The following is a 24,321-nucleotide window of genomic DNA, read 5'->3' on the forward strand; positions in this document are numbered from 1 at the left end:
GGCCCGAAAAGAAATTGCAGAAATTAGGGCGAAATTTCACAAGTTTTGGTAGAGGATAGCCTTGGTCTGCACAAAATTTCTGAAAAATTCTCCCAAAATAGTTTTGTCCTGAAAATTCACGTTTGAATCTCCACTGAATTTGGGACGAAACGCGACAAGTTTCAGGTCAAACGGATGAGTACTCACCCACAAAAAATATCAAACAGTTTCGCAAACAAACGAACCTTCCTTTCAACCCTTGCAGTTATGAATAAAAAATTTATTGCCAATCCTGTGGGACGAATCTGCGGCTCAAATTTCAGCCAAAACTCGACAGACACGGTGACGAACGTCTCGTAAAAATTTCAGACCAAAATACCCAAGGAGTAAGGCGTGGTAAGTCCCAGACCCAGAGTGAACAAAACTGGTTATCCGAAATCAAAACGTCTTGGCTTTCCTTCCCCGTATCCTCCTTTTGTGATTTGTTTATGGGCGTGCCTCCTTACCTGGGTACAAACAACATATGAAAGTACTTGTGTGAATTTTTTCAGCGCAATACGGGCACGGAAAAAAATTGCAGAAATTAGGGCGAAATTTCACAAGTTTTTGTAGAGGATAGCGTTGGTCTGCACAAAATTTGTGAAAAATTCTCCCGAAATAGTTTTGTCCTCAAAATTTACGATTGAATCTCCACTGAATTTGGGACGAAACGCGTCAAATTTCAGGTCAAACGGATGAGTACTCACCCACGAAAAAAATCAAACAGTTTCACACACAAACGAACCTTCCTATCAGCCCTGGCAGTGATGAATAAAAAATTTATTGCCAATCCTGTAGGACGAATCTGGAGCTCAAATCTCAGCCAAACCTCGACAGACGCAGTGACGAACGTCTGGTAAAAATTTCAGACCAAAATACCCAAGGAGTAAGGCGTGGTAAGTCCCAGACCCAGAGTCAACAAAACTGGTTTTCCGAAATCAAAACGTCCTGGCTTTTCTTCCCCGTATCCTCTTTTTGTGATTTGTTTATGGGCGTGCCTCCTTACCTGGGTGCAAACAACATATGAAAGTACTTGTGTGAATATTTTCAGCGCAATACGGGCCGGGAAAAAAATTGCTGAAATTTGGGCGAAATTTCACAAGTTTTGGTAGAGCATAGCCTTGGTCTGCACAAAATTTCTTAAAAATTCTCATGAAATAGTTTTTTTCTGAAAATTCACGTAAGAATATCCACTGAATTTGGGACGAAACTCGACATATTTCAGGTCAAACGGATGAGTACTCACCCACGAAAAATATCAAACAGTTTCGCACACAAACGAACCTTCCTTTCAGCCCTTGCAGTGATGAATAAAAAATTTATTTTCAATCCTGTGGGACGAATCTGGGGCTCAAATCTCAGCCAAAACTCGACAGACACAGTGACGAACGTCTGGTAAAAATTTCAGACCAAAATACCCAAGGAGTAAGGCGTGGTAAGTCCCAGACCCAGAGTGAACAAAACTGGTTTTCCGAAATCAAAACGTCCTGGCTTTTCTTCCCCGTATCCTCTTTTTGTGATTTGTTTATGGGCGTGCCTCCTTACCTGGGTGCAAAAAACATATGAAAGTACTTGTGTGAATTTTTTCATCGCAATACGGGCCCGGAAAAAAATTATAGAAATTAGGGCGAAATTTCACAAGTTTTGGTAGAGGATAGCCTTGGTCTGCACAAAATTTCTGAAAAATTCTCCCGAAATAGTTTTGTCCTGAAAATTAACGTTTGAATCTCCACCGAATTTGGGACGAAACGCGACAAATTTCAGGTCAAACGTATGAGTACTCAACCACGGAAAAAATCAAACAGTTTCGCACACAAACGAACCTTCCTTTCAGCCCTGGCAGTGATGAATAAAAAATTTATTGCCAATTCTGTGGGACGAATCTGGGGCTCAAATCTCAGCCAAAACTCGACAGACACAGTGACGAAAGTCTGGTAAAAATTTCATACCAAAATACCCAAGGAGTAAGGCGTGGTAAGTCCCAGACCCAGAGTGAACAAAACTGGTTTTCCGGAATCAAAACGTCCTGGCTTTTCTTCCCCGTATCCTCTTTTTGTGATTTGTTTATGGGCGTGCCTCCTTACCTGGGTGCAAACAACACATGAAAGTACTTGTCTGAATTTTTTCAGCGCAATACAAGCCCTGAAAAAAATTGCAGAAATTAGGGCAAAATTTCACAAGTTTTGGTAGAAGATAGCCTTGGTCTGCACAAAATTTCTGAAAAATTATCCCGAAATAGTTTTGTCCTGAAAATTCACGTTTGAATCTCCACGGAATTTGGGACGAAATGCGACAAATTTCAGGTCGAACGGATGAGTACTCACCCATGAAAAAAATCAAACAGTTTCGCACACAAACGAACCTTTCTTTCAGCCCTGGCAGTGATGAATAAAAAATTTATTGTCAATCCTGTGGGACGAATCTGGGGCTCAAATCTCAGCCAAAACTCGACAGACACAGTGACGAACGTCTGGTAAAAATTTCAGACCAAAATACCCAAGGAGTAAGGCTGGGTAAGTCCCAAACCCAGAGCGAACAAAACTGGTTTTCCGAAATCAAAACGTCCTGGCTTTTCTTCCCCGTATCTTCGTTTTGTGATTTGTTTATGGGCGTGCCTCCTTACCTGGGTGCAAAAAACATATGAAAGTACTTGTTTTGAATTTTTTTCAGCGCAATACGGGCCTGGAAAAAAATTGCTGAAATTAGGGCGAAATTTCACAAGTTTTGGTAGAGCATAGCCTTGGTCTGCACAAAATTTCTGAAAAATTCTGATGAAATAGTTTTTTTCTGAAAATTCACGTAAGAATATCCACTGAATTTGGGACGAAACTCGACAAATTTCAGGTCAAACGGATGAGTACTGACCCATGAAAAATATCAAACAGTTTCGCACACAAACGAACCTTCCTTTCAGCCCTGGCAGTGATGAATAAAAGATTTATTTTCAATCTTGTGGGACGAATCTGGGGCTCAAATCTCAGCCAAAACTCGACAGACACAGTGACGAACGTCTGGTAAAAATTTCAGACCAAAATACCCAAGGAGTAAGGCGTGGTAAGTCCCAGACCCAGAGTGAACAAAACTGGTTTTCCGAAATCAAAACGTCCTGGCTTTTCTTCCCCGTATCTTCTTTTTGTGATTTGTTTATGGGCGTGCCTTCTTACCTGGGTGCAAAAAACCTATGATAGTACTTGTGTGAATTTTTTCAGCGCAATACGGGCCCGAAAAAAAATTGGAGAAATTAGGGCGAAATTTCACAAGTTTTGGTAGAGGATAGCCTTGGTCTGCACAAAATTTGTGAAAAATTCTCCCGAAATAGTTTTGTCCTGAAAATTCACGTTTGAATCTCCACGGAATTTGGGACGAAACGCGACAAGTTTCAGGTCAAACGGATGTGTACTCACCCACGAAAAAATCAAAAAATTTCGCACACAAACGAACCTTCCTTTCAGCCCTGGCAGTGATGAATAAAAAATTTATTGCCAATCCTGTGGGACGAATCTGGGGCTCAAATCTCAGCCAAAACTCGACAGACACAGTGACGAACGTCTGGTAAAAATTTCAGACCAAAATACCCAAGGAGTAAGGCGTGGTAAGTCCCAGACCCAGAGTGAACAAATCTGGTTTTCCGAAATCAAAACGTCCTGGCTTTTCTTCCCCGTATCTTCGTTTTGTGATTTGTTTATGGGCGTGCCTCCTTACCTGGGTGCAAACAACATATGAAAGTACTTGTTTGAATTTTTTCAGCGCAATACAGGCCCTGAAAAAAATTGCTGAAATTTGGGCGAAATTCACAAGTTTTGGTAGAGCATAGCCTTGGTCTGCACAAAATTTCTGAAAAATTCTCATGAAATAGTTTTTTTCTGAAAATTCACGTAAGAATATCCACTGAATTTGGGACGAAACACGACAAATTTCAGGTCAAACGGATGAGTACTCACCCACGAAAAAAATCAAACAGTTTCGCACACAAACGAACCTCCCTTTCAGCCCTGGCAGTGATGAATAAAAATTTTATTGTCAATCCTGTGGGACGAATCTGGGGCTCAAATCTTAGCCAAAACTCGACAGACACAGTGACGAACGTCTGGTAAAAATTTCAGACCAAAATACCCAAGGAGTAAGGCGTGGTAAGTCCCAGACCCAGAGTGAACAAAACTGGTTTTCCGAAATCAAAACGTCCAGGCTTTTCTTCCCCGTATTTTCCTTTTGTGATTTGTTTATGGGCGTGCCTTCTTACCTGGGTGCAAACAACATATGAAAGTACTTGTGTGAATTTTTTCAACGCAATACGGGCCCGGAAAAAAATTGCAGAAATTAGGGCGAAATTTCACAAGTTTTGGTAGAGGATAGCCTTGGTCTGCACAAAATTTCTAAAAAATTCTCCCGAAATAGTTTTGTCCTGAAAATTCACGTAAGAATCTCCACTGAATTTTGGACGAAACCTTCCTTTCAGCCCTGGCAGTGATGAATAAAAAATTTATTGTCAATCCTGTGGGACGGATCTGGGGCTCAAATCTCAGCCAAAACGCGACAGACACAGTGACGAACGTCTGGTAAAAATTTCAGACCAAAATACCCAAGGAGTAAGGCGTGGTAAGTCCCAGACCCAGAGTGAACAAAACTGGTTTTCCGAAATCAAAACGTCCTGGCTTTTCTTCCCCGTATCTTCTTTTTGTGATTTGTTTATGGACGTGCCTCTTTATCTGGGTGCAAACAACATATGAAAGTACTTGTGTGAATTTTTTTCAGCGCAATATGAGTGACCCAAATATATAGAAACTCATTTAGGAACAAATTAAATAAATACCAAGAAAATGGTCAATATATTAATCTCTAAATAATTTATTTTATTATAAAATATTATTTTATTTACCTACTTACTCTTTAATATTTTATATTTATTTATATATTTAAGTTCACTAATTTTGAAATTAATTTATAAAGTTCAGCTTTTATATTTTATGTTTATTTATAGTTTTATGCTTAGTGTACTACTTCTGCTTATTGTGTACTACTTCTGCTTATTAGAAATAGAAAAATATAATAATAAGTGAGTTATTGAAAAGATTTAATATTTTTCAATTAATAAGTCATTTTCTTATGACTTATGTATTCTTTCTAGTGTGACTATTTTTGTTTAAATGGAAATCAAAATGTTTAAATGGAAATCAAAATAGCATATATGTATCACGAGATATCACTGACAAAAGAATATCACGAATTATTATCAGGTGGAGAAAAAAGAAGTAAACAATAGAGAAACTTTATATTTTTCTTTTTTTATATAATTTTAGAAAAGACAATAAGTAAAAGAAAACAACAATTATTGGTCAATCAAATCCTACAAAGTCAACAATTAAGTAAAAAACTTTATCTATCATTTTTTTGTGAACTTTATTTCAAGAAGAGCTGGGAGCTTTTGATGCTACCTATAACAATAATCATCTACTGCCAAAAAATATAAAATAAAATTTATTAGCAAGATTGAAATTTTAAAGATTGTTCATATAAAAAGTAGCCCACATAGTAGTGCTAAAATGTATACTTGAGAATAAAACTAAAAACAATGATCTTCAACACACTCCAATACACAATAGCATTAAACCATTAGTTTAACATTTCAAAACCAAATCAAGTGAAAGACAAACTAAAGATTAAAATTTAATACTCACAACCAGAAGCCTAAAAGCAATACTAGAGTTGAGTTGAAGATAATAAAGTATCTCCCATTTCTAAATAATATTATTTCTACGTGAAAGGTTAGCAACACATTTTCTAAACAATTCTTTGAACTGGTAGAAAAGTGTTGTAAATCACAAAATTTTGAATCACACATCTTGTTTAATGGTATTCATTCATGATTTCAAACTTTTTAAGAAATTTTAACTTTAAGTAGTACATTCAAGGAATAAAAAAAAACAAAGAAAGAGATTACACTTTATTCTTTTTATTTATTTATTCTATCATGAGTCTTAGGTTCTTCTTGTTTAATTGTTGAGTTGTGTGCACTTTAATTTCAAGAGCTCTTTAATTTCTTGCAATTTAAGTTTCTGTTTTAGAATTTTAATTGAGTATTCTTGCTGTTTTTCTTTTGCTCCAAGTGTTTGTGGAAAGGTTTATGGCACTCATAATTCTTATGAGTATGGTTGCTCTTTTGGAATGGCATTATCCTTCCTAGAGTTTACCTTAAGCTTCCTTTCACTTGTTACAATTTGTGATGTGTCTTTTAACTTTTGAATCATGTCAAGTTTTGTCTTAGTCATGTTATTCCATATATGTCATTACTTCTAGTAGTACTTTTATTGTTTTGATTGTTTCTTGCTTTGGTGTCATATAATTTTCTGATTTGATGTTGATCCTTTGTGCATTTTCTTTTTAGATTTGAGTTCATACTTGTATTCTAGACCTATACAAGTTCCAATACATCATTTTCTATTATGTCTTTGCTAGTTCATCATCCTGTTTTTTATTCCTATTAGGATTCCTCTGTTTCTGAAAAAAGTGCTTACTGTTTTTCCTTATTTCAACTGATTTACGTACTGTAAAATTCTGAAATTCTGGATTTGAGATATTCAAAGTGTTAGAAAAGAATAGAAAAAAGAATCATTCAAAAATATGAAGTACACAAAAAATGATAAATAAAATAAAAAAAGTGTACATTCCTGCCGAAAAAAAATACGGTAATCTGGCAGCGATTTTAAAAAATTTATTTCTCTCAATTGGCTTACTGTTTTTAATTGATTCCAGTGCCATTATTGAGTTAACATCTTGAAGTTTCTGTGGTTTAAATTTCATAATCCAGTTCGCTCTACATCATTCCAGTTAAATCAGTGAATATCAAGCACAGTTTGCATTAAAAAAAAATTTCCAGTAGCTAAATTTTTGTTTTCTTCATCTACTCTAGTGCTTTTCCTTAAGTATTCTTTTGTGTGCCTACTTTTCTCATTGAGTTCTTTATTTTCTTGATTGTCTTTCATTCTTACTCTTTGAGTTTGTCTTACATATAGTATTCCTTTTGCAATTACCTTTCCTTGCTTATACCTTTTCTTGTTTGTCTTTATTGTTTCATTGGTTTTGTGGTGGTTGCTCTTGAGATTGGTGTGCTTGCTTTGACATATTTCATTTGAGGATTCCAAGGCCTCAAGATCAGATTGGTGCAAGGACATTATTTCTTTGAGAGTGACCTCTTTTTTCTACCTCATTTCACTTCGGCAGTTTCATTGCCAAGCTCACTGTTTTTGCTAATTTTTTTTCTTAACTTGTTTGCTGTTTTTGTGTGTTTGCTGTTTTTTATTTGCAAAATGGCTGGCTATTCAAGTGGTGCATCTTACAAACAGCATTCTCCTTCCAAAGCTTCAGTCCTTGGTGAAGAAGAACATAGAAGAAGGAGGCATCACCATCATTCTCATGAAGAGAGCTATAACCGTGACCAAAGATATCACCAAGTGTTCAACATTGCTTGTAAAAAAGTCCCTAGTTTTAATGGTGATAGTGATCCTAATGTGTATTTAGATTGGGAGACTGAGGTTGACCATTATTTTCATGTGTATAGGGTCCACCAAGATGACGATAAACTTAGGATAGTTTCTTCATCCTTTTTGGGCTATGCCAAAGAATGGTGGCATAAAATTGTAATGGACATTATATATCGCAAGAAACCTCCCGTGGTTTCTTGGAATGCTTTGAAAGAGTGTATGCGCGCGAGGTTTGTTCCTCCTTCTAGGAAGGAACACTTGTTGAAGTTCCAAAGGCTTCCTCAAGGACATAGGATGGTAGAAGAATACATTAAAGATTTTGAAACAACTTTGACTAAAATGAATATACATGCTAATGAAGAGTCAAAGCTAAAATGGTTTGTACGTGGTTTGAGAAGAGATATTAGAGAAATTGTAGAATTAAATGAGTACTCTTCTTTAAAGAAAGTGTTTCGCCAAGCCATCAAGGTAGAAACCTATCTTTTGAAAACAACTTTCAAAAATACTCATGATTATAATTTCTACAACTCTTCTAGGAAGGATGCCAACAAAATGTCTACTCAAAATTGTCCTTCCAATTTTTCCAAACAAACCATGTTTCCAAAGAAAGTTTCTACTACAAATCCTTCTAATCCTAAGTCACCTACCCAACCTTCAAATATCAAATGTTTTAAATGTTTAGATTTTGGGCATATAGCTCTTCATTGTCCACAAAAGCAAATCTTAATGATAAAAAAGGTAAAACAAGACCTACCTCACCCACCTACCACAAGTAAAAAAGAAAAAGACAAAGAAGGCCAAGTTGACATGGATCTAATCCTTTCACCTCCAAGGTGTTTTCCTTCCTTATCTTTTTCCTTACCTAAGGTTCCTATTTCACCACCATCTTGGTTAAAAACTGTTAGGGATAATTTGCTCATACCTCCTAATGGTGGTCACCATTTAAGAGGTCTTTTTCCAAAACATCACATCATTCCCAAACAAATTTTTCCAACTTGGTCGATTTATAGAACCTCCTTTTCTGAAATCCCATTATTTACAAATCCTAAGTCATGTTTACATTTTTCTTCCACTTTTAATTGTAAAACTAAACTGACTTTGTTATATGCAGGGATTCAGAATTCGTGGACGAATTCTCTCCAACTCGAGGAGTATGATGAGAATCAAATAAAGGAGGGTTTTATTAATGGAGGAAGAGGACATCCACCCTCACATTTGAAGTTCTTCCTTCTAGTCTTCTCAAAATTAAAAGAAGACATAAAATAAAGATAAGGCCCAAGCCCAAAGCCCAAGCCCAAGCCCAAGAAGGCCAAAGCCCAAAGAGCCCAAGTCCATCCCATGAGGGGCAAGGCCAAGCTTTGAAATACTCTTGTATAGTTTTAGGAGGTGTGGTTATTAAATAAAGGAGTGTGAAAATGTAAAATAAAGTCACATTACCCATGTGACTTAGGAGAGTGGTGTAGGTGTAGTTTTTGGGAGGTGTCATAGTAGAAAAAGGTCACACCTCCCATGTGACTTGTTTTTTGTGGGAATTTCAAATGAGTTTATTTGAAATTTCCCACCTATTTTTCAGCACCTTAGGCTATAAATAGAGGTGCTTCCTTTGTAAAATTCAGATTGGAATTAATCTAAGAAAACTCTACTCAAATTTTGAGTGAACTTTGGAGAGCTTTTGGAGCCTTCTTCTCTAGTCTTATCTTGATGGATCATTGGAGTCCTCAAATGGCGGCATCACTCTCATCCAACATTCTTCCATCTTCATGAGCACTCTCTTCTCCTTCCTTTCTTCTCTTTCAATTGTTCATGTTGTCTTGTGTTCTTGAGTTTTTTTGGTTTGGTTTTTCTGTTTTTCCAGCACCTATGTTCTGTTCTTGCCTTTTAATTTCAATTCTGTTTGGTTCCTTTTAGTTTCTCCTCTTTTTTGGTTCAATTTGACTAAAATTGGTTCATCCAAATGAGTTTGGGATTTGGTACTAGTTTTTGGTGAGTTCTTGTCTTAGAACAAATGATCCAACTCTAAGAAAAGTGTCTCTATATTGTCCAACTCAAGGTGATTCCTAAGAAGGTCAAGAACCTTTCTCTATATGGCTAGTGGAATCACATCATGTTAGTACTTTCTTACAACATTAAAGTTTGAACTATGAGGAAGCAACATTGCAGCCTTCTTATTCCTGACCACAGAGCAAAGAAATGAATGACAATGAATGATATAGATAATGATTTACTTACCCTCTCATATTAAATTCAAAGATTCCAAAATTGCATGACGACTGTAAAGAGAAAAACACATATTTTCAATGTTAATCTTTTGAATTTTAAAAGGAATTTTTTCTTTTGGCAAACAATCAAAGCATTTTTATAACTAATACCTCAAAAATGATGTTTTCAACTGCATTTTTAGCTAAGGGTGAAGTCATCTAAGCAATGGGACTAAGCAAGGAAGTTGATCTCAATATGTTAAATAATTGGTCTTGGGAAAAAGCAGCCAATGCAATCAAAGTTTCCTACAAAGGAATTCAGCACTCTGCAGTGAGCATCACATTGAAGAAGTCAAAAACAAGAATGGGAAGCGTAGAATGTGAAATTCACCTGTGCGTGACCAACATAGTGTAGTTTTTGTCCAGTTAGATCATGCACATACTTGAATGTGACGGGAAGATCATATGCAACTACTTCATCCCATGACCAGTTCCAATCAATAATCTTAAAGAATAAATCTGATATAATCAATAAAACCAAACAAAACCAATGTCTATATTATAAGGATCAAAACAAATAGAATAAAATTGTAAGAACTAAAACCTAAATATAGTAAAAGTATAGGAACAAAAATCTACAGTTTTAGAGTATGAACTAACCAAGGCAAACTATAGAGAAAAGATGTGCTCAAATTAAAAAAAAAAAATCTAAGGCCTGCCCAATGATAAGAAAACTGATAACGTCTTTTGTATAAGGAAATCCGAGTTAAAATAGTACAGAAACAATTGTTCAAATTATACATGTCAAAATAATAACCCATCATATCCTTTGTACTTTTTCTTCCCCAATTAACCATCTTGTAAGCCAACTCGGATCATCACCAAAAGATTTACAAGATCTGGGAATGATCCCAAGGTCAGCACCAACTTGGTCATACTCCTTTAGAGCTGCTTCCATTTCTGCCGCAACTGTAGTATCATTAACAATTTCATGTGAACTCGTGCTTAAAGCATCGGCGTAGTGTTGCTCCCTCTCAGAGTCATTTTGGAAAAGTTCCAAGGCAGGTCCCTGCATGCATGCCAAGGATAAAGGAGGTAAAAACTACATTTTGGCAGCAAACATGCATACACAATACAAACTGAAAAGGGAATTCTTAGAAAACTTTTCGTGTGTGCCAGAACATCGTACAATAGCTTCAGCTAAGTAGGTCGGTCAGTTACAATATTTTCTTTTACCTACCAACACCATGGTTTCCCCCAAATATGATAAAAGATATTTTTGTATAAACTTTCCTATAAACATTTCTAGAAAAAGGAAAATAAACATTTCTAGAAAAGGAAAAAAAGAAGAAAAATAAATAACTATTTCATAAGTTAAAAATTAACTTTCGCAAGGTTTTCTCATTAATAAAGATTATTTATAACTTATGCATAAATCAATTTTAATTAATGAAGAAATTTGTTTTACTTTTTCTTATTTATTACTTTTATAGGTGTTTACTTATAAATTTGTCTACAGATAGACACAAAGACAACTAATGGAAACCCCACAAGTGGGCCAGTCAATGTAAAGAGAAAAAGGTATTGGACATGAACACCTCAAGTGCTAAATGACACCCAGTCAAAGAAAAAAATATATAAATATTATAGATGATATGACGTCATTAGAAGAGAGATGCAGAGAAGTTATAGATGTCGATTGGGTTTAAAAATAAAGGATGTCCTTGTATGACTATTGAACTGAGAATAGGAATTCTGATTGAGAAGCAGTGGAGACTACAAACAGAATGGACAATTAACAGCTCATGTAAGAGCATTTGTAACGAAAATGCATGGAACCATGCAAAGGTGCGGGCTAGTATGAAGGGGTGAGAGGGGGATGTTGAAGGGAGTGTCATCATATTTAATTGTTCTGGGTGACGGTAGTCATTGGGCCGAGATGTATTCTCTCTTTTAAAGTTTCCACAACTTTCTGCGTTTTTCCATTGTAATCAAGGCTCAGCTCTCCGTGTTCTTTATCATTTTGAATACAAGTTTCATTTCTTATTAGAAACATAACATGCCAATTAACCCAGCATGTACTTAAACTAAAGGACAGATCTGTACCCCTGCTACAGCGCTTTGTTTGAAGCAAGCAATGGTAAGTGTTTCGTCCAGATACAAAGTACTAGTTCTGTGGCCATGTTTATATATCTCACTGTTAAAGTACATACCTGACATAGCTCAGCATAATGTTTATATATCTCACTGCTTTCATCTTGATCACCGAGGAGACTACCTCCATACCAGCCATTCGCCTCATTTGCTGAGGTCATTGCAAGGTACCTACCAGATTAAGAGTATAAAAAGAGCATCATCACTAAACTGAACAAACTAAAGGCACCGAATAAGAACAAAGAATGTGGGACTGTCTACAGTGTTAATATGCCCCTGTAGAGACAACAGTGGATTCCCAACCAATGAAGAATAGTTAGTGGTGACTTTGGTAGTTTTGAATACAGTAGATCCTTCACTTAAAATATTAAGAGCACTAGCTCAACTTAACGGATCAAATTCAAATGCACCAAGCTTGTTCTGTTAATCAGCATAGCAGCTCTGTCTGTCTAGAGCTAAAAAATCACAACGCACAATGTAAACATACAAATGGGTTTGTAGTAACCTACACTGCAAACGTTAGCCAACAGAAAAATGGAAGGTGCAATGAAGTCACACAACGATAGATACATACCTTTGGAAAACGTCCTCTTCATTCATATCATTGCCAGAGGAAAGCCAATTCAAGTCACAAAATCCATTAGCATGAGATTCTTCAACGTCAGTTTCATGAGACGCTACTTCTGCAGCAGAGGAACCCTCTTCATACTTTCTCTGCCCGAAAAGCCAATTCGGGCTTTTGAGCTGTATCTCACTGGGGATCAACAACAATCATTGACTCAACAAAATTACCTTAAGTTAATTAGATCACAGAATAGCTTTTGCATCTCACATTAGTCAGAAATTCTACCCACTACTTCCCATACAAAATGATAATGTACATGGTTAGGGTGGAAGGGGTGGCTGACATGGCAACCAAGTTTAAACAAAAAATTTACATTCATCAAGAAATGAAGGTTCTAATCTTACAGTCAAGAGAGATTCTCATCTAATCAATCTACCGAAATTATCAAGATGATTAATGGCTTGCTTCTATTAGATGTTGTTCGACATCAGAGGGAGTTGAGCTAAAGGAATCCAACTTTTTGCTGCTTGTATTAGTTAGAATCTGAACTAAACATGCTGTGAATTATTCATAATCACAATAATAGGCATGCATAAAGCAATCAAAGAAAACTATATAGTGCACAATTAGATTCCTGAGCATTGACGGAAATTAGTTGAAAGCTAAAAAGCACAGGACAGCATGGCATGCGGACCAATTATGTCAGAGACCCAAAAAGTAGAAGAATAAACAGGGAAAATGAGAGAATATATGGATTATTTCCAAAATGAAACAGAAAATACAGCAGGATGGTGATTCCTACTACCGCATCCTCCAGACAAGTTAGCACCTCCAAGCCATAACAGAATTTCACTATATCCTTTTGTATCCTCCCTCCTCATTCTCCTCCCCCTATATTTCCACTACATCTCTCACTTCTTAACTAATTTTGTTACACCTTTTGCCACCTCAGCATTTCTCTTCACACCCTTGTTTCTCCTCTCATACACTCTCCAAATTGGGCCTCCTTTCAAAGTGTAAGCCCACATTTCCAGTCCTAAAAAATTATTTTTGAAATAATAACAGAAATGATAAAACTCAGTGAAGCAAGTACTAAGAAGCAGGAAGAGACAAATCAGCCACTGTTGTCTTAAAACAATAACCAAAGATACAGGATCTGGTCTTAAATGGAATGCAAGAAAATTTCTAATATTTACATGTGCACGTCAGCAACTGTTGTCTTGAGACAATAAGAACAAAGCTACAGGATCTGGTTTTAAATGGAATGGCAAGAAATATTCCAATATTTAAATATGCACGTCAGAAAATCACAACAAAAAGGCAGCAGTCTATAAAAAGTACAATAAACGAGAAATAAAATCATTAAACAGCAACTCAGAATAAGAGAAATTACGCTGCATCAGGTGCCACTCCACTGTTTCCAGAAGTCCCACCTGGTCTCTGATCAGGTTCAGAGCATAGTCTTACATTTCTAATTGTACTACAGGTCTTCTCGATTAACTTGTCAAATGATGTCAACTTTATCCGTAAGAAGTCTTCTCTGCAAGCTGGTATAGGGGTGAATATTATTCCACCTCTTCCGGAAGGCTTGGGATTCGGTTCAGAACTGAAAAATTCAGGAAGAAAATTAGAAATGATAGGGAAAATAAACAATTGAAATTGTATTTACATACAAAATAAAATGAGAAAATCAATGCTGAATATAACATATCATAGAAGCATATCAGTAAGGAATTTTAATATCAGTCATTTAAACTAGGATGACTCACCACTTCTCAGGACTTTGATCATCCCCAATCCCAGATACATGGAGATAATAATCTGAATCCAGCTCCCAGAGTGCAGGTTTCCCTTCATGTGGTTGGAAGTAACCTAAAAATCTGGCAAAAGAACAGTGTCTTATATATTTAAAATATTAATTATTTATTCAAGACTAGATTAATCAAGGGACAGAGGAATAATACAAGTTTATTGCATCTTGTTTTTCACCATCTGTGTAAGCATTGCTATAGTATCGTTTTATGGACTTCAAAAACTCTCTTGATTGTGTTGTTGCTTTCCACTTTCCCTGCCTCTCCGGAAACACCTGTCATTCACCAAAATACATACACATATATTACAACAACACAGCAGAAGAAGTCGCAGATAAGCAGATTAGATATTTGTCAAGCAGATTTCATAAATTTAGAATCTCATAAAATATGTCATACAGTATTGTGAGCTGCTGAACCACCATACTGCTGGGCAAGAGCATCCCCCATGCTTTGATACATATCCATTAGAGCAGCAGCAATACTGCTATCAGGATCGACTTTTGGCACATCAGTCAAACCCATCGCATGGAGCTGGCGTCCTAAAGCTTGAAGACCATATGCATACTGGGCAACATTTGTACGGTCCAAGCAGTCAATGCAGTTGGTACGGAGAACTCCACTCTGAAAATGTGGTGCGTCACTAGTAAAATTATCTTTTCTATTCTGATGGTTCGAGTCAGTCTCTCGGTTAACCACAGAATTTATCATTTCATTACTGTTCCCAATCCTCACAATATCACCAGAACTAGCTCTAAGATCTCTCAGTGAAGTATCCCTATAAAAATAAAGAATTAGTTCAAAATATAAATAGAACTTTCATTCTCTAAAGCAACATTTTTCACTTTTACAATTATGATAAAATAAAACTGCTAGCCGTCAGCCCAATACATAGACAAACCCAGCCAAAGATTACTATGCTTAGTAAAAATTTTGGGCAGTTAGTTCTTAGGTTCCATTTGTAATTTGTTTTACACCAAAAAGGGCTGAGTCCTGTGCCACACTTGGCGGGTGCCTATTTATGCTGTATTGCTCCTGACGTAAGGAATGAAGAACAAAAAGCATTTCGTTAGGTGAAGACACCAAAGTTTTGCATCACATCTCTAAAACAACCCTCAAGAAAAATGCTTTTTGTACTTGAAGCACAAGCAATGCCCAGGACAAACTACTGTGTCTTGAACTTCAACTTCTTTTTGTTTGAAGAATAAGGATGACGTGGATAAAATTCTAGAATACTAGACCACAGAGACTCTAATTACTAAACTTAGAAACTTAAGTTAGATGAAGACAAATGATTTTATAATACATTTCCTTAACATTGTCAAATTTTTTTAATTAGAGCCTCTTCAGGTGCTGTTGCCACCACAACTGCTGTTACCTTAACACCATCAAAATAAAATATATGGTAACAATAGAATGTGTTTATCTAATGGAGCCCAGGCTTAAAGGCCCTTAGAGGAGAGATAACATACATATATGACTACTGGTATAATTCTATTATTTCTTGGGTGGCATTACTACTAAGCCCTAGCTTTCCATTGTTATCAGAAATCATCATTATTCATTACAGATAAAGTCAACTTTTCTTCAATCATCCGAAACTAAAGACAAACAAAAAAAAAAGCAAAGACATAACCGGAAGCAATCTTCCTCCTCAAAGTCTAAAAATAGATAACACAGGAAAGCTTAAGAAGTATAAGATCAAAAGCTTAAGTGTAATATCAAAACATGAAAAGAAAGGATATGAATTTATTCATTAATTTCATGATTTTCGTCTGAGACTTCTAGTTCTACATCTCTTAATTATGGAAAGACCATATGTTAACAGTGAGGGCTCTAGAGCAGCAGGTGTTCAAACCTCATCGCAGAAGTATGAGGGGAAAAGGTAACAAGACCCTGCATTTTTTTCATATCTTTCCTATTTTTTGGAAAACAAAAGGGCTTGGTTAGACAAATACTGGTTAGCAAAAAATGTAATTCCATGTTAAGAGTTACAATTCCAAAAAAACATATATGAAAAAACAAGAAAAACAATGTATATGTCAAGAAACAATTTCAGTGATAGATCATACCTCCCTGTGCTTGTTCGATTGTTCTTGTTGGTCCTCTTTATTATACTGGGTTTACCACTGTAGTAAAAACCAGTTAAATCAAGTGCTTCACTTGCTACAGCTCCTAAAACTGCCAAAACATTGGCAGACTTGCTTTGAAAACGGCACAGAAGAATAGAGAATAGTCACATATAAGTTTGAAACGCAGGAAAATGAAAAGATCACTACTGTGAGGCTAAAAGATGAAGCAAAGTAGGCTTACCTCTTTGCAAATTTGTGAAAGTCCCAGTGAATAAATCTAAGATGGTTCTCTACCGGTAGAATTTGGTTCAGATACCCAACAGCACTAGCAAATTCACGCCTCAGCATCATTTCTCGAGGCCTTTTCTCAACTGTCTGCATTTCATCATTTAAATGAGCTACAAGAAACTATAAATTATTTTCTATTTTACAAAAGAAGCAATTCATTAATGCAAAAACGTGTAACAATGAATCATATTCGGTAGAGGATTCACAGATAAAGACTGTAGGGGAAAAAATTCAAGCATGCTTGGTACTGTTGGCAGTATGTTAGCAGATTCTTTTACATATTTATTCATTTTCCATTTGCATTTATGATTACATATGACGAATGAAAAAAACTTGCTAGATTGAAATTCAAGTTTCAAATAGGAAGTCATTTGGTAGAGGCATGGGACATGGATAGAAATCAATTTTCTCTACAAGAACCAGGATGCAAATAGAAGTCAGGTCCCTTGCTAAAAGAAAAAAGGAATCAACTAACATGTACATAGATATTTACTAACTTTGCACTAACTAACTAATTTTTATTTGACGAATTACCTTAATCAAATTCAGAACAATAATTGGATTGCCATATCTCTTAGCAAGGTCTTCAAAATGCAACTTAGTTGCTTGGTATGTCGGATCATACCTCTGCACTGGAAATCAAAAGGGAAAAAACAACAAAAGAGAACTTCCTGCATTATAGTTTATAACAGCATAAAATTGAACAATGAACAGGATAAATATTAATCTCAACTATTTCGTACAAATTATGTCAGGCTTAGGGCTAAATCTTGATGCTTCTTGTGACCAAAAAAGTGGTATTGATCCACGCATTTGCACAACTGAACTCATTTTTCCCTTGCAAGAGCCTGCTTCTTCATCAAGGACAATCTGCTCTGTCTCAACATCATTAGCAACCCTCCCCCGATCATTCACACCCCTTTTCAAGTAACTGCACACAGAAAAAATTCATTACACAGAAAATTAATCTAACCAACTGTTATAGCCAGATAGACACAATGTAAAACCAAATATCAATTCAAAATACAGAAAATTCATGATATCAAATAATATTGCCGTGTGTTAATCCACTGCAAACACTAAAATCAACTATCCTACAGAATAAAGATATGATATTGGAATAAAAAAAATAACCCTAATAATACGTATATAATCTCAATATTCCTTTATATAAAGGATTAGTACCTTATTTCTATAATTAAAACACAAGTTGCCTAGTTGGAAAAAATTTCAATGTACAAGATAGTTCTACCATTAATCATCAATCATTGTGAAAGAGAAGAATAATCTAGTTATTATGTATCTGGAAAAAAAATCATATATAAATAAAAATTTAACAAAACACTCCTAAGGATGAAATTAAAATATAATCAAAAAAAACAGAGAATATTTATCTAATTTAAAATTATCATAGTGATTCATGACATCTGAATCAATTGTAAAGTAAGAAAACATGAATAAAATATCAAAATAAGAGCTTACCGTGTCCCTGCAAAATGTCTCGATCGTCTAGAAATCAGGGAAACACTGAAGTCCCTTCCAAAAATTGATAGACGAATCTGCAATTTTTTAAAATCTCAAATTGGATTATACAAATTAACAATTGTTATGAATAGTTAACCTAATTGACTGGACAGCAAAATAACGTAATAAAAGAGGGTAAAGGCAATGGAGGATACTAGGTATTCGAATAAACCCACACCCGCAGATATTGGTCGAACCTTTCCAAATTTTGATGGAGAATCCCCACATTGAAAATGACACGGGTATGGGAATAGGTAATATCTGATTTTTAAATCAGGTAGAGAGACGGGGAAGGGTATGTGCATATCTGTCTCGTCCCCGCCCATCCCATAATTGTTTTAAATCACTAAAACACCCTAAGTTTATTAGGTAAGCTTAAAAACTTATTTTCATTGTTCTCTTTGGTCCTTTGCTTTGTTTCATTTGAAGAACTCTTCTTTCATTACATAATCTTTCATTCTCTTTCTGAACTTCTCAACTTGTTCGATATCCACTAAGTTCACTTAGATCCCCACAGTATTTTTCCTCTCATCACAACCTTATGTTACAATTGTTTTCCTTTCTGCGTTTTCGTTCAATAAATGTATTGCATTTTAGGAAATATAAACCTTAATTTCATCAAATTAAATCATTTCTAAGACACAATTTGATAATTTATGCTCCCTTTTAATACTAAATTTGCCAACAGTTGTTGCATTACTGATTACTTCCCTTTCTTTTTTGCTTTGCTCGTTCTGAAACATATTATAACCCTATAGTAGTACTTACTCTATTTTATCTCTAATGGAATTCATATTTGAATCTAATTAAATTTCTCTTATTTGTATGAAAGTGGTTACGAAATGGATTTACAGGAAAACACCATAATGGAATCTAAAGAAGAATCATGTTAGGAATTGAATGACGAGACAAACATAGTCTAGAAGAATCTTTCTTTGTGTTTTATTAATTGAAAACTACTCATAAAAAATGACTTCAAAATGGTTTTGAAAACCATTATTTCTTAAAAATATATTATGGCAAATTACTTTAAAAGTAAGTTTTAAAGCAACAAAACATGTTTGGATAACAAGTTTTATGACAATTCTCATTTCTTCCAATTACCACCAACCAGGTGCCTGTCTCATCAACCAATAAAATATACTGTTTTCATCCCTCACTGTTATTCCAGCACTTGGCAGTCATTATTGCATTAAGTTAAAAACAAATACAGGAACCAGAAATTCTGTCAAATTGATCCATACAGAAACAAGCTTTTACCAGGCCATTATCATATGATTAAGCAGTAAGCCAAGCCATTGAATGCAAAAATAATTCAATGGTGGGGTGGTCGATATAGACTTTAAGATACTGATTAATGAACAAACCTGCAAAAGAAATAGAAGAATTGGAGGCAAGAACTATAGTCTATCTGCCAAGCTCATTATCATCCAAGTGATCAAGCCAACACATGGAGAATGAAGCCAAATTGCCACTGGAAATTTACCAAACTACCATTGATTGAACTTCTTAATTACAACATGCACTAGGTATAGATTGGAAAAAATTAAGACAAAAAACTGTTCTTGGTTTGCTAATTTTAAAATGTGCATCTTGCTCTTGTTTCTTAAAACTATACCTGGTAAACAACAATTGTAAATACTTTCTTTATTCCTTTTGAGATTGTATATGCTGTTTTGTATAAATGTTAATGGCAATCAGATTCCAAACAGGCACAAAAATGTCTCTGCTCCAGAGTTTCTCTCTCATTAAGATCAACAAGTTATAATTTTGTTTTCAACATCGATTATTGAACATATATTCTTATTTTTTGGACTTTTATTGTTTAAAAAAAATTACGTTAGAGATTCCATCTTCTATTTTATCTTTGTAAATAAAGCAATTTTGATGGTTTGTTGAAAGTGTGACATAAAACAGTTAAAATTCGGTCAAAAAAGAAGATTTGATTAAGCAACATCAACGAAGATTTGCTTAAAGTGCAAATCTTCTTGATTAAGCCAGGACAATCCTAGGAGAATATATGAAGAATGACTTTTGTTTGAGTAAGTTGTTTGCTCGCCTAAACAAAGTCACATCATACTCGCTTAAGTGAGGCTTGTCAATCGCTTGAAGCTAATGAAGTGAGTAGCTTGCTTAAGCTAGGAAAAATGCTTGTTTAAGCAAGTGAAGAAAACAACTTGCTTAAGCTAGAGAAGATAAGAAAGACCATTAATATAAATTACTTGGGTCCATTAGAACTCTTATTGATAAAGACCTAAAAGAGAGGTTCTACATAAATTTTGATAGGCAAAATAGATCTAAAAAATTCTTACAGATATGGCTGGAAAGCATCTCTCCAACCATTCATCACAGTTCAACTTTCAATCTGCAATGTTGGATGTAACGGGACACACTCATGAAACACTTAATTTGAATTTATCAAAGATTTATTTCAATCACATTCTTCTTTATGCTTAATGCTTATATTAATTTGATTACCTTTAACTAGTTTAATTGGGATTTGATTTCATTGACATTAGACAATACTTTTAAATAGAGAATGGTGGAAAGAATACTTAATTGGAATTAATGCTACTAGATTGATTTTAATTAGACATCTTTAAAAAGTCTTGTTTTATAATGTTGATTAATTGATTATAATTTGCAAGAGATTGATATTAAAATCAATGCATTTAAGTTCATTTGCTTAAGAAATTAAAAATGAGTTGATAATATGATTGGGATTACCAAGAAAAAAAGACACTCTAACTCAATTTTCTTATTACAAGAGTACATAAGGATCCATCAAGAATTTGGAGACACATATGAACCAACTAGCTATGTTGTTAGCGGAGCATCAAAGTGAAAGATTAGTTATTAATATTTGAGATCAAGCCTAAAGAGACTTGTAATGCTATCTCCTTTGGGAATGATAAAGAGTTAACATACCCTAAAAAGAAATCACAGTGGGATGAGACAGAAAAAGAGTGTACAAGGAGAAAAAAAATAGAAAATAATTATAAAAGAGAGAAAGAGCGTTGAAGTTGCACAGGTTCTTAATTCCTTTTCATTTTAATTTTTTCTAAATTATTAAAAGTTTCATATTTTGTGAGCATGAGAAATTTTAGAATTGTGGATACATTTACTCAAAAGCTAAGTTGAGACATGACTTTCATTGAGATTAATGGATGAGACTTGATCTTTCAGAAATTTAGCACTTGCAACCTAATCAAGTGAGATAGTGATTTGAAATTTGAAATTCTAAGTGTTTGCATTGTTTTTCATACAAATTATTTTGCTTCAATCTCTTTAATTTCATGATTACATATTTTGTGTGAGGAAAGGATCAAGACATTGCTTTTTTAAATTATAACCACTAAGCTAAAATGGCCAACCTAACATGTATTATTATACTTTGTTACCCAATTGAGCCAAACAGAAAAAAAATTGTTTTGGAACGTCTGAGCCTAATGAAAAACAAATCCTTTCCACACCTTAGAGAGTAGCAGAGCATGTGTGACTTCAAATAGTAAGAGTTCTAAGTTTGGGGTGAGTGTTTATCACACCCACCAAAAAGGGGAAAATATTTGGTATCTCAAGCAATAACCTACCCAGTTTATATATATATATATATATATATATATATATATATATATATATATATATATATATCTTGTTTCCCAACTGGTGTAAAACCATGTTTGTTAGTCAGGACTTATAACAAGTCAAGAAAGACCTTGGTGATCCTTCCATGAACCTTTTATTGTGTTTTCAAGAGAGGTGGAGCCCATAGAACAATCCGTGCAAGCAGACCCTTTGCATAAGGCCTCCAATTATTGAGGGCCTCTAGATTTTAAAAACCCACAAATTTTTACTAGCCTGTAATTTCTTTTTGCCTCCTAGATACTAAGGGGTCCAATTTTCATGTCTCCAAAAACTTTAAGACAACCTCGATAAAGAGCAAATTTGTTTTGTGCATTTTCTATGCTGACTTGAGTGAAACACTCACCTGATGCTTTTTGGTTGAGGAAAACAAATTATAAGTGGTGTTTATTTCTACGAGTCAATAGTCATGATTTTTAATTTCTACAGAAAGAAATTTGGGGTCAATACTTCTAAAAATTTATCTTGCTGAGGTGATATATTTCTAAAATCATAAATGTATTTATTTTCTTTTTCATTTTTCTTGTTTGAGGACAAGCAAAGTTCTAAGTTTGGGTGTTTCAATCTTCTTCTTTTGTGAGTATTGAAGCTAACCACGTGTTATTCTATCCCGAGTTCCAATAATAGTGAAGTTCAGACATTTTTCATCTTGCTCTACTAGCAGGTATTCTATAAATAATAGTAATTTTACCATGGATCTTAAGGAAAAATGCATGTTTTAAATAAGAGCAAGTAGGCTTGGCAACGAACTATCATGAATGATAGAGGGCAGAAAGGAAGCAACGTACCTGCCTAAAATGACCATGAACTAAAGCTATGGTCCAAATAGTGTTACTGCATCTTGACCTGATTGCTTGTGTCAAATATGCATTCCAAACAAATATATTATCATACGACATCCCTCCATCTTCGCTAGGAGAAACGTTCTTTTGCAAACTTTGCATTATAGGGTAAGTGTAACTATAGAAAAAATCCTTGGTCAAATCGACACTAGACAAAAGCTTTCTGTACCTGTAGTAAGAAGAGGTGATGGTAAGAAACTGATGTTGTTAGATGTGGTAAACGTTGTGGAACGGTTATCTACCTGAGCTCAGTCTTAGAGTGAGCTAAATCAGATTGAATTGAAACATGTGGAATGGTTATCAACTGGCTCTCCTTGATGCTATAGATTGCATGGCCACAAATAGAACCAATCTGTCTACGCTTAGTAACGAGAATCAAGTAGTAAGACTCGAGAAACTTGATGCAGCCTGTGAATGATAGAGGAATTGATTGAGATATAGATACAGATACGATGAGAGAGAGAGAGAGAGGGAGAAATTCTAACCAGCAATTCCGAAAACCTTAGCGACGAAAGTGAGACCCCCAGTGGCCCGGTTACCCTCAGCAATCCGCTGGAGCAAGCTCTTGATCTCCTGGGGCGAATACAGAACGGGGTCTTGGCTGATATTCAGATCCGACGGTTCTGATCGATCGATTTTCAAGACTCGAAAGAACCTCTTGTTCCGATCACTTCCGATCAGGTAGAACCTCTGCGATTGCGATTGCGATTGCGATTGCGATTGCAATTCCATAGTCGGTTAATTCAATCAGTTGTGTAAAAGAGTATTGCGTGATGAATGAATGGATAATTACCGCTCTGGTTTCGTAGAGTCTGAACTTCTCGAGGGCGTAAGAGTCAGGATCCAGTTCGGGATCGTTGGAAGGGTGAACCTTTGCAGAGGCAGAGACAGTGGTTGATCCCGATTTCGCCATCAATTGTCTTCTATTCTCTCTATCAATTCCTATTCCAATCCCAATTCCCCATTCTCCCACCAATTCAAATCGTTCCCAATTCCTAATTCATCTTTCTCCTTTCAACTTTAAATACTCTTCTACTCCCCATTCCTACGGATTATCCCAATTAATCCTAAATAATTACAATAAAAATAAATAATACACGTGTGCTAACTACAATTTTTTACAATTCCTTTTCCATTAAAATCTAATAATATTTAATAGAAGATTGTTTATTTCGAGATATAACACTGTGGAAGTTTCTTTCTACACCCCTTCGTTTTTCTTCCTGCACCCCACAAAATATGCAAAGACAAATATATTATTATATTTTCTAAAAACCCTAAAATGCACATAACACTCACACTTTACTTTTTCTTCTTCCATTTTCATACAGATAGACTGCATTTCACTTTCAACCGTGGTCTACTCCATCTCTGGACCCACAGGATATTTCTTTTGGTAATGATAGGTAGTGTCTTCAACGACTTGGTGGTGGTTTGGTGGTTTTCTCTTGATGGTTTTCTGTTCAGAGAAAAAGGTAAGTAAATTTTTTTTTTGTTTTTTAATCTACAGTTCTATTTTTATTGCAGATTTTTATTTTCACAATACATTTGTTGTGATTTTAGACAATGCAGTTTACTAGGTTTATGGAAGAGGAAGTTTCCACTTTGTTTTTTTATCTTTCAGAATATTGAATCCGTAAAACTCTCAAATATGTATCCGTAAATATTTTAATTGATGAGTTCGATAATCTTCCAAATTTATAGCATGTTTCCAGATTTCAAAATCCGT

The 24,321-nt window shown here is 35.0% G+C and overlaps 1 protein-coding gene across 2 annotated transcripts; it reads right to left on the reverse strand.

The window, feature by feature from the left end:
• Nucleotides 1–10,417: 10,417 nt before the first annotated feature.
• Nucleotides 10,418–23,729, reverse strand: ATSAC1 (Phosphoinositide phosphatase family protein). Of its 2 annotated transcripts, none has more exons than XR_016517127.1 (16): nucleotides 23,386–23,639; nucleotides 23,078–23,282; nucleotides 22,835–23,000; nucleotides 22,539–22,761; nucleotides 18,067–18,143; nucleotides 17,328–17,515; nucleotides 17,119–17,216; nucleotides 16,538–16,671; nucleotides 16,297–16,428; nucleotides 14,624–15,259; nucleotides 14,378–14,499; nucleotides 14,183–14,293; nucleotides 13,807–14,019; nucleotides 12,423–12,602; nucleotides 11,908–12,019; nucleotides 10,418–10,763 (listed from the first exon to the last, which is right to left on the reverse strand). XR_016517127.1 is itself a non-coding variant. In XM_068633092.2 (16 exons), exons 1-16 carry the CDS (start codon nucleotides 23,503–23,505, stop codon nucleotides 10,515–10,517), a joined length of 2,709 nt encoding a protein of 902 aa, XP_068489193.2. In that variant the 5' UTR covers nucleotides 23,506–23,729; the 3' UTR covers nucleotides 10,418–10,514. The 2 variants fall into 2 exon arrangements, 1 of the variants encoding a protein (XP_068489193.2); XM_068633092.2 differs by having other exon boundaries at nucleotides 14,624–15,002; nucleotides 23,386–23,729.
• Between the last annotated feature and the right edge of the window lie 592 nt (nucleotides 23,730–24,321).

The sequence above is a fragment of the Phaseolus vulgaris genome, chromosome 11 (genome assembly GCF_051622355.1).
Source record: "Phaseolus vulgaris cultivar YP4 chromosome 11, ASM5162235v1, whole genome shotgun sequence".
Lineage (NCBI taxonomy): Eukaryota > Viridiplantae > Streptophyta > Magnoliopsida > Fabales > Fabaceae > Phaseolus > Phaseolus vulgaris.

Excerpts from the sequence above, each read along its gene's own strand:
- ATSAC1 (XM_068633092.2), bottom strand. The coding sequence starts at position 23,505 with ATGGCGAAATCGGGATCAACCACTGTCTCTGCCTCTGCAAAGGTTCAC. Across the intron at positions 23,283-23,385 it reads GACTCTACGAAACCAGAGCG|AGGTTCTACCTGATCGGAAG; the intron begins GTAATTATCCAT and ends TCGCAATCGCAG. Across the intron at positions 22,762-22,834 it reads CACTCTAAGACTGAGCTCAG|GTACAGAAAGCTTTTGTCTA; the intron begins GTAGATAACCGT and ends TTCTTACTACAG.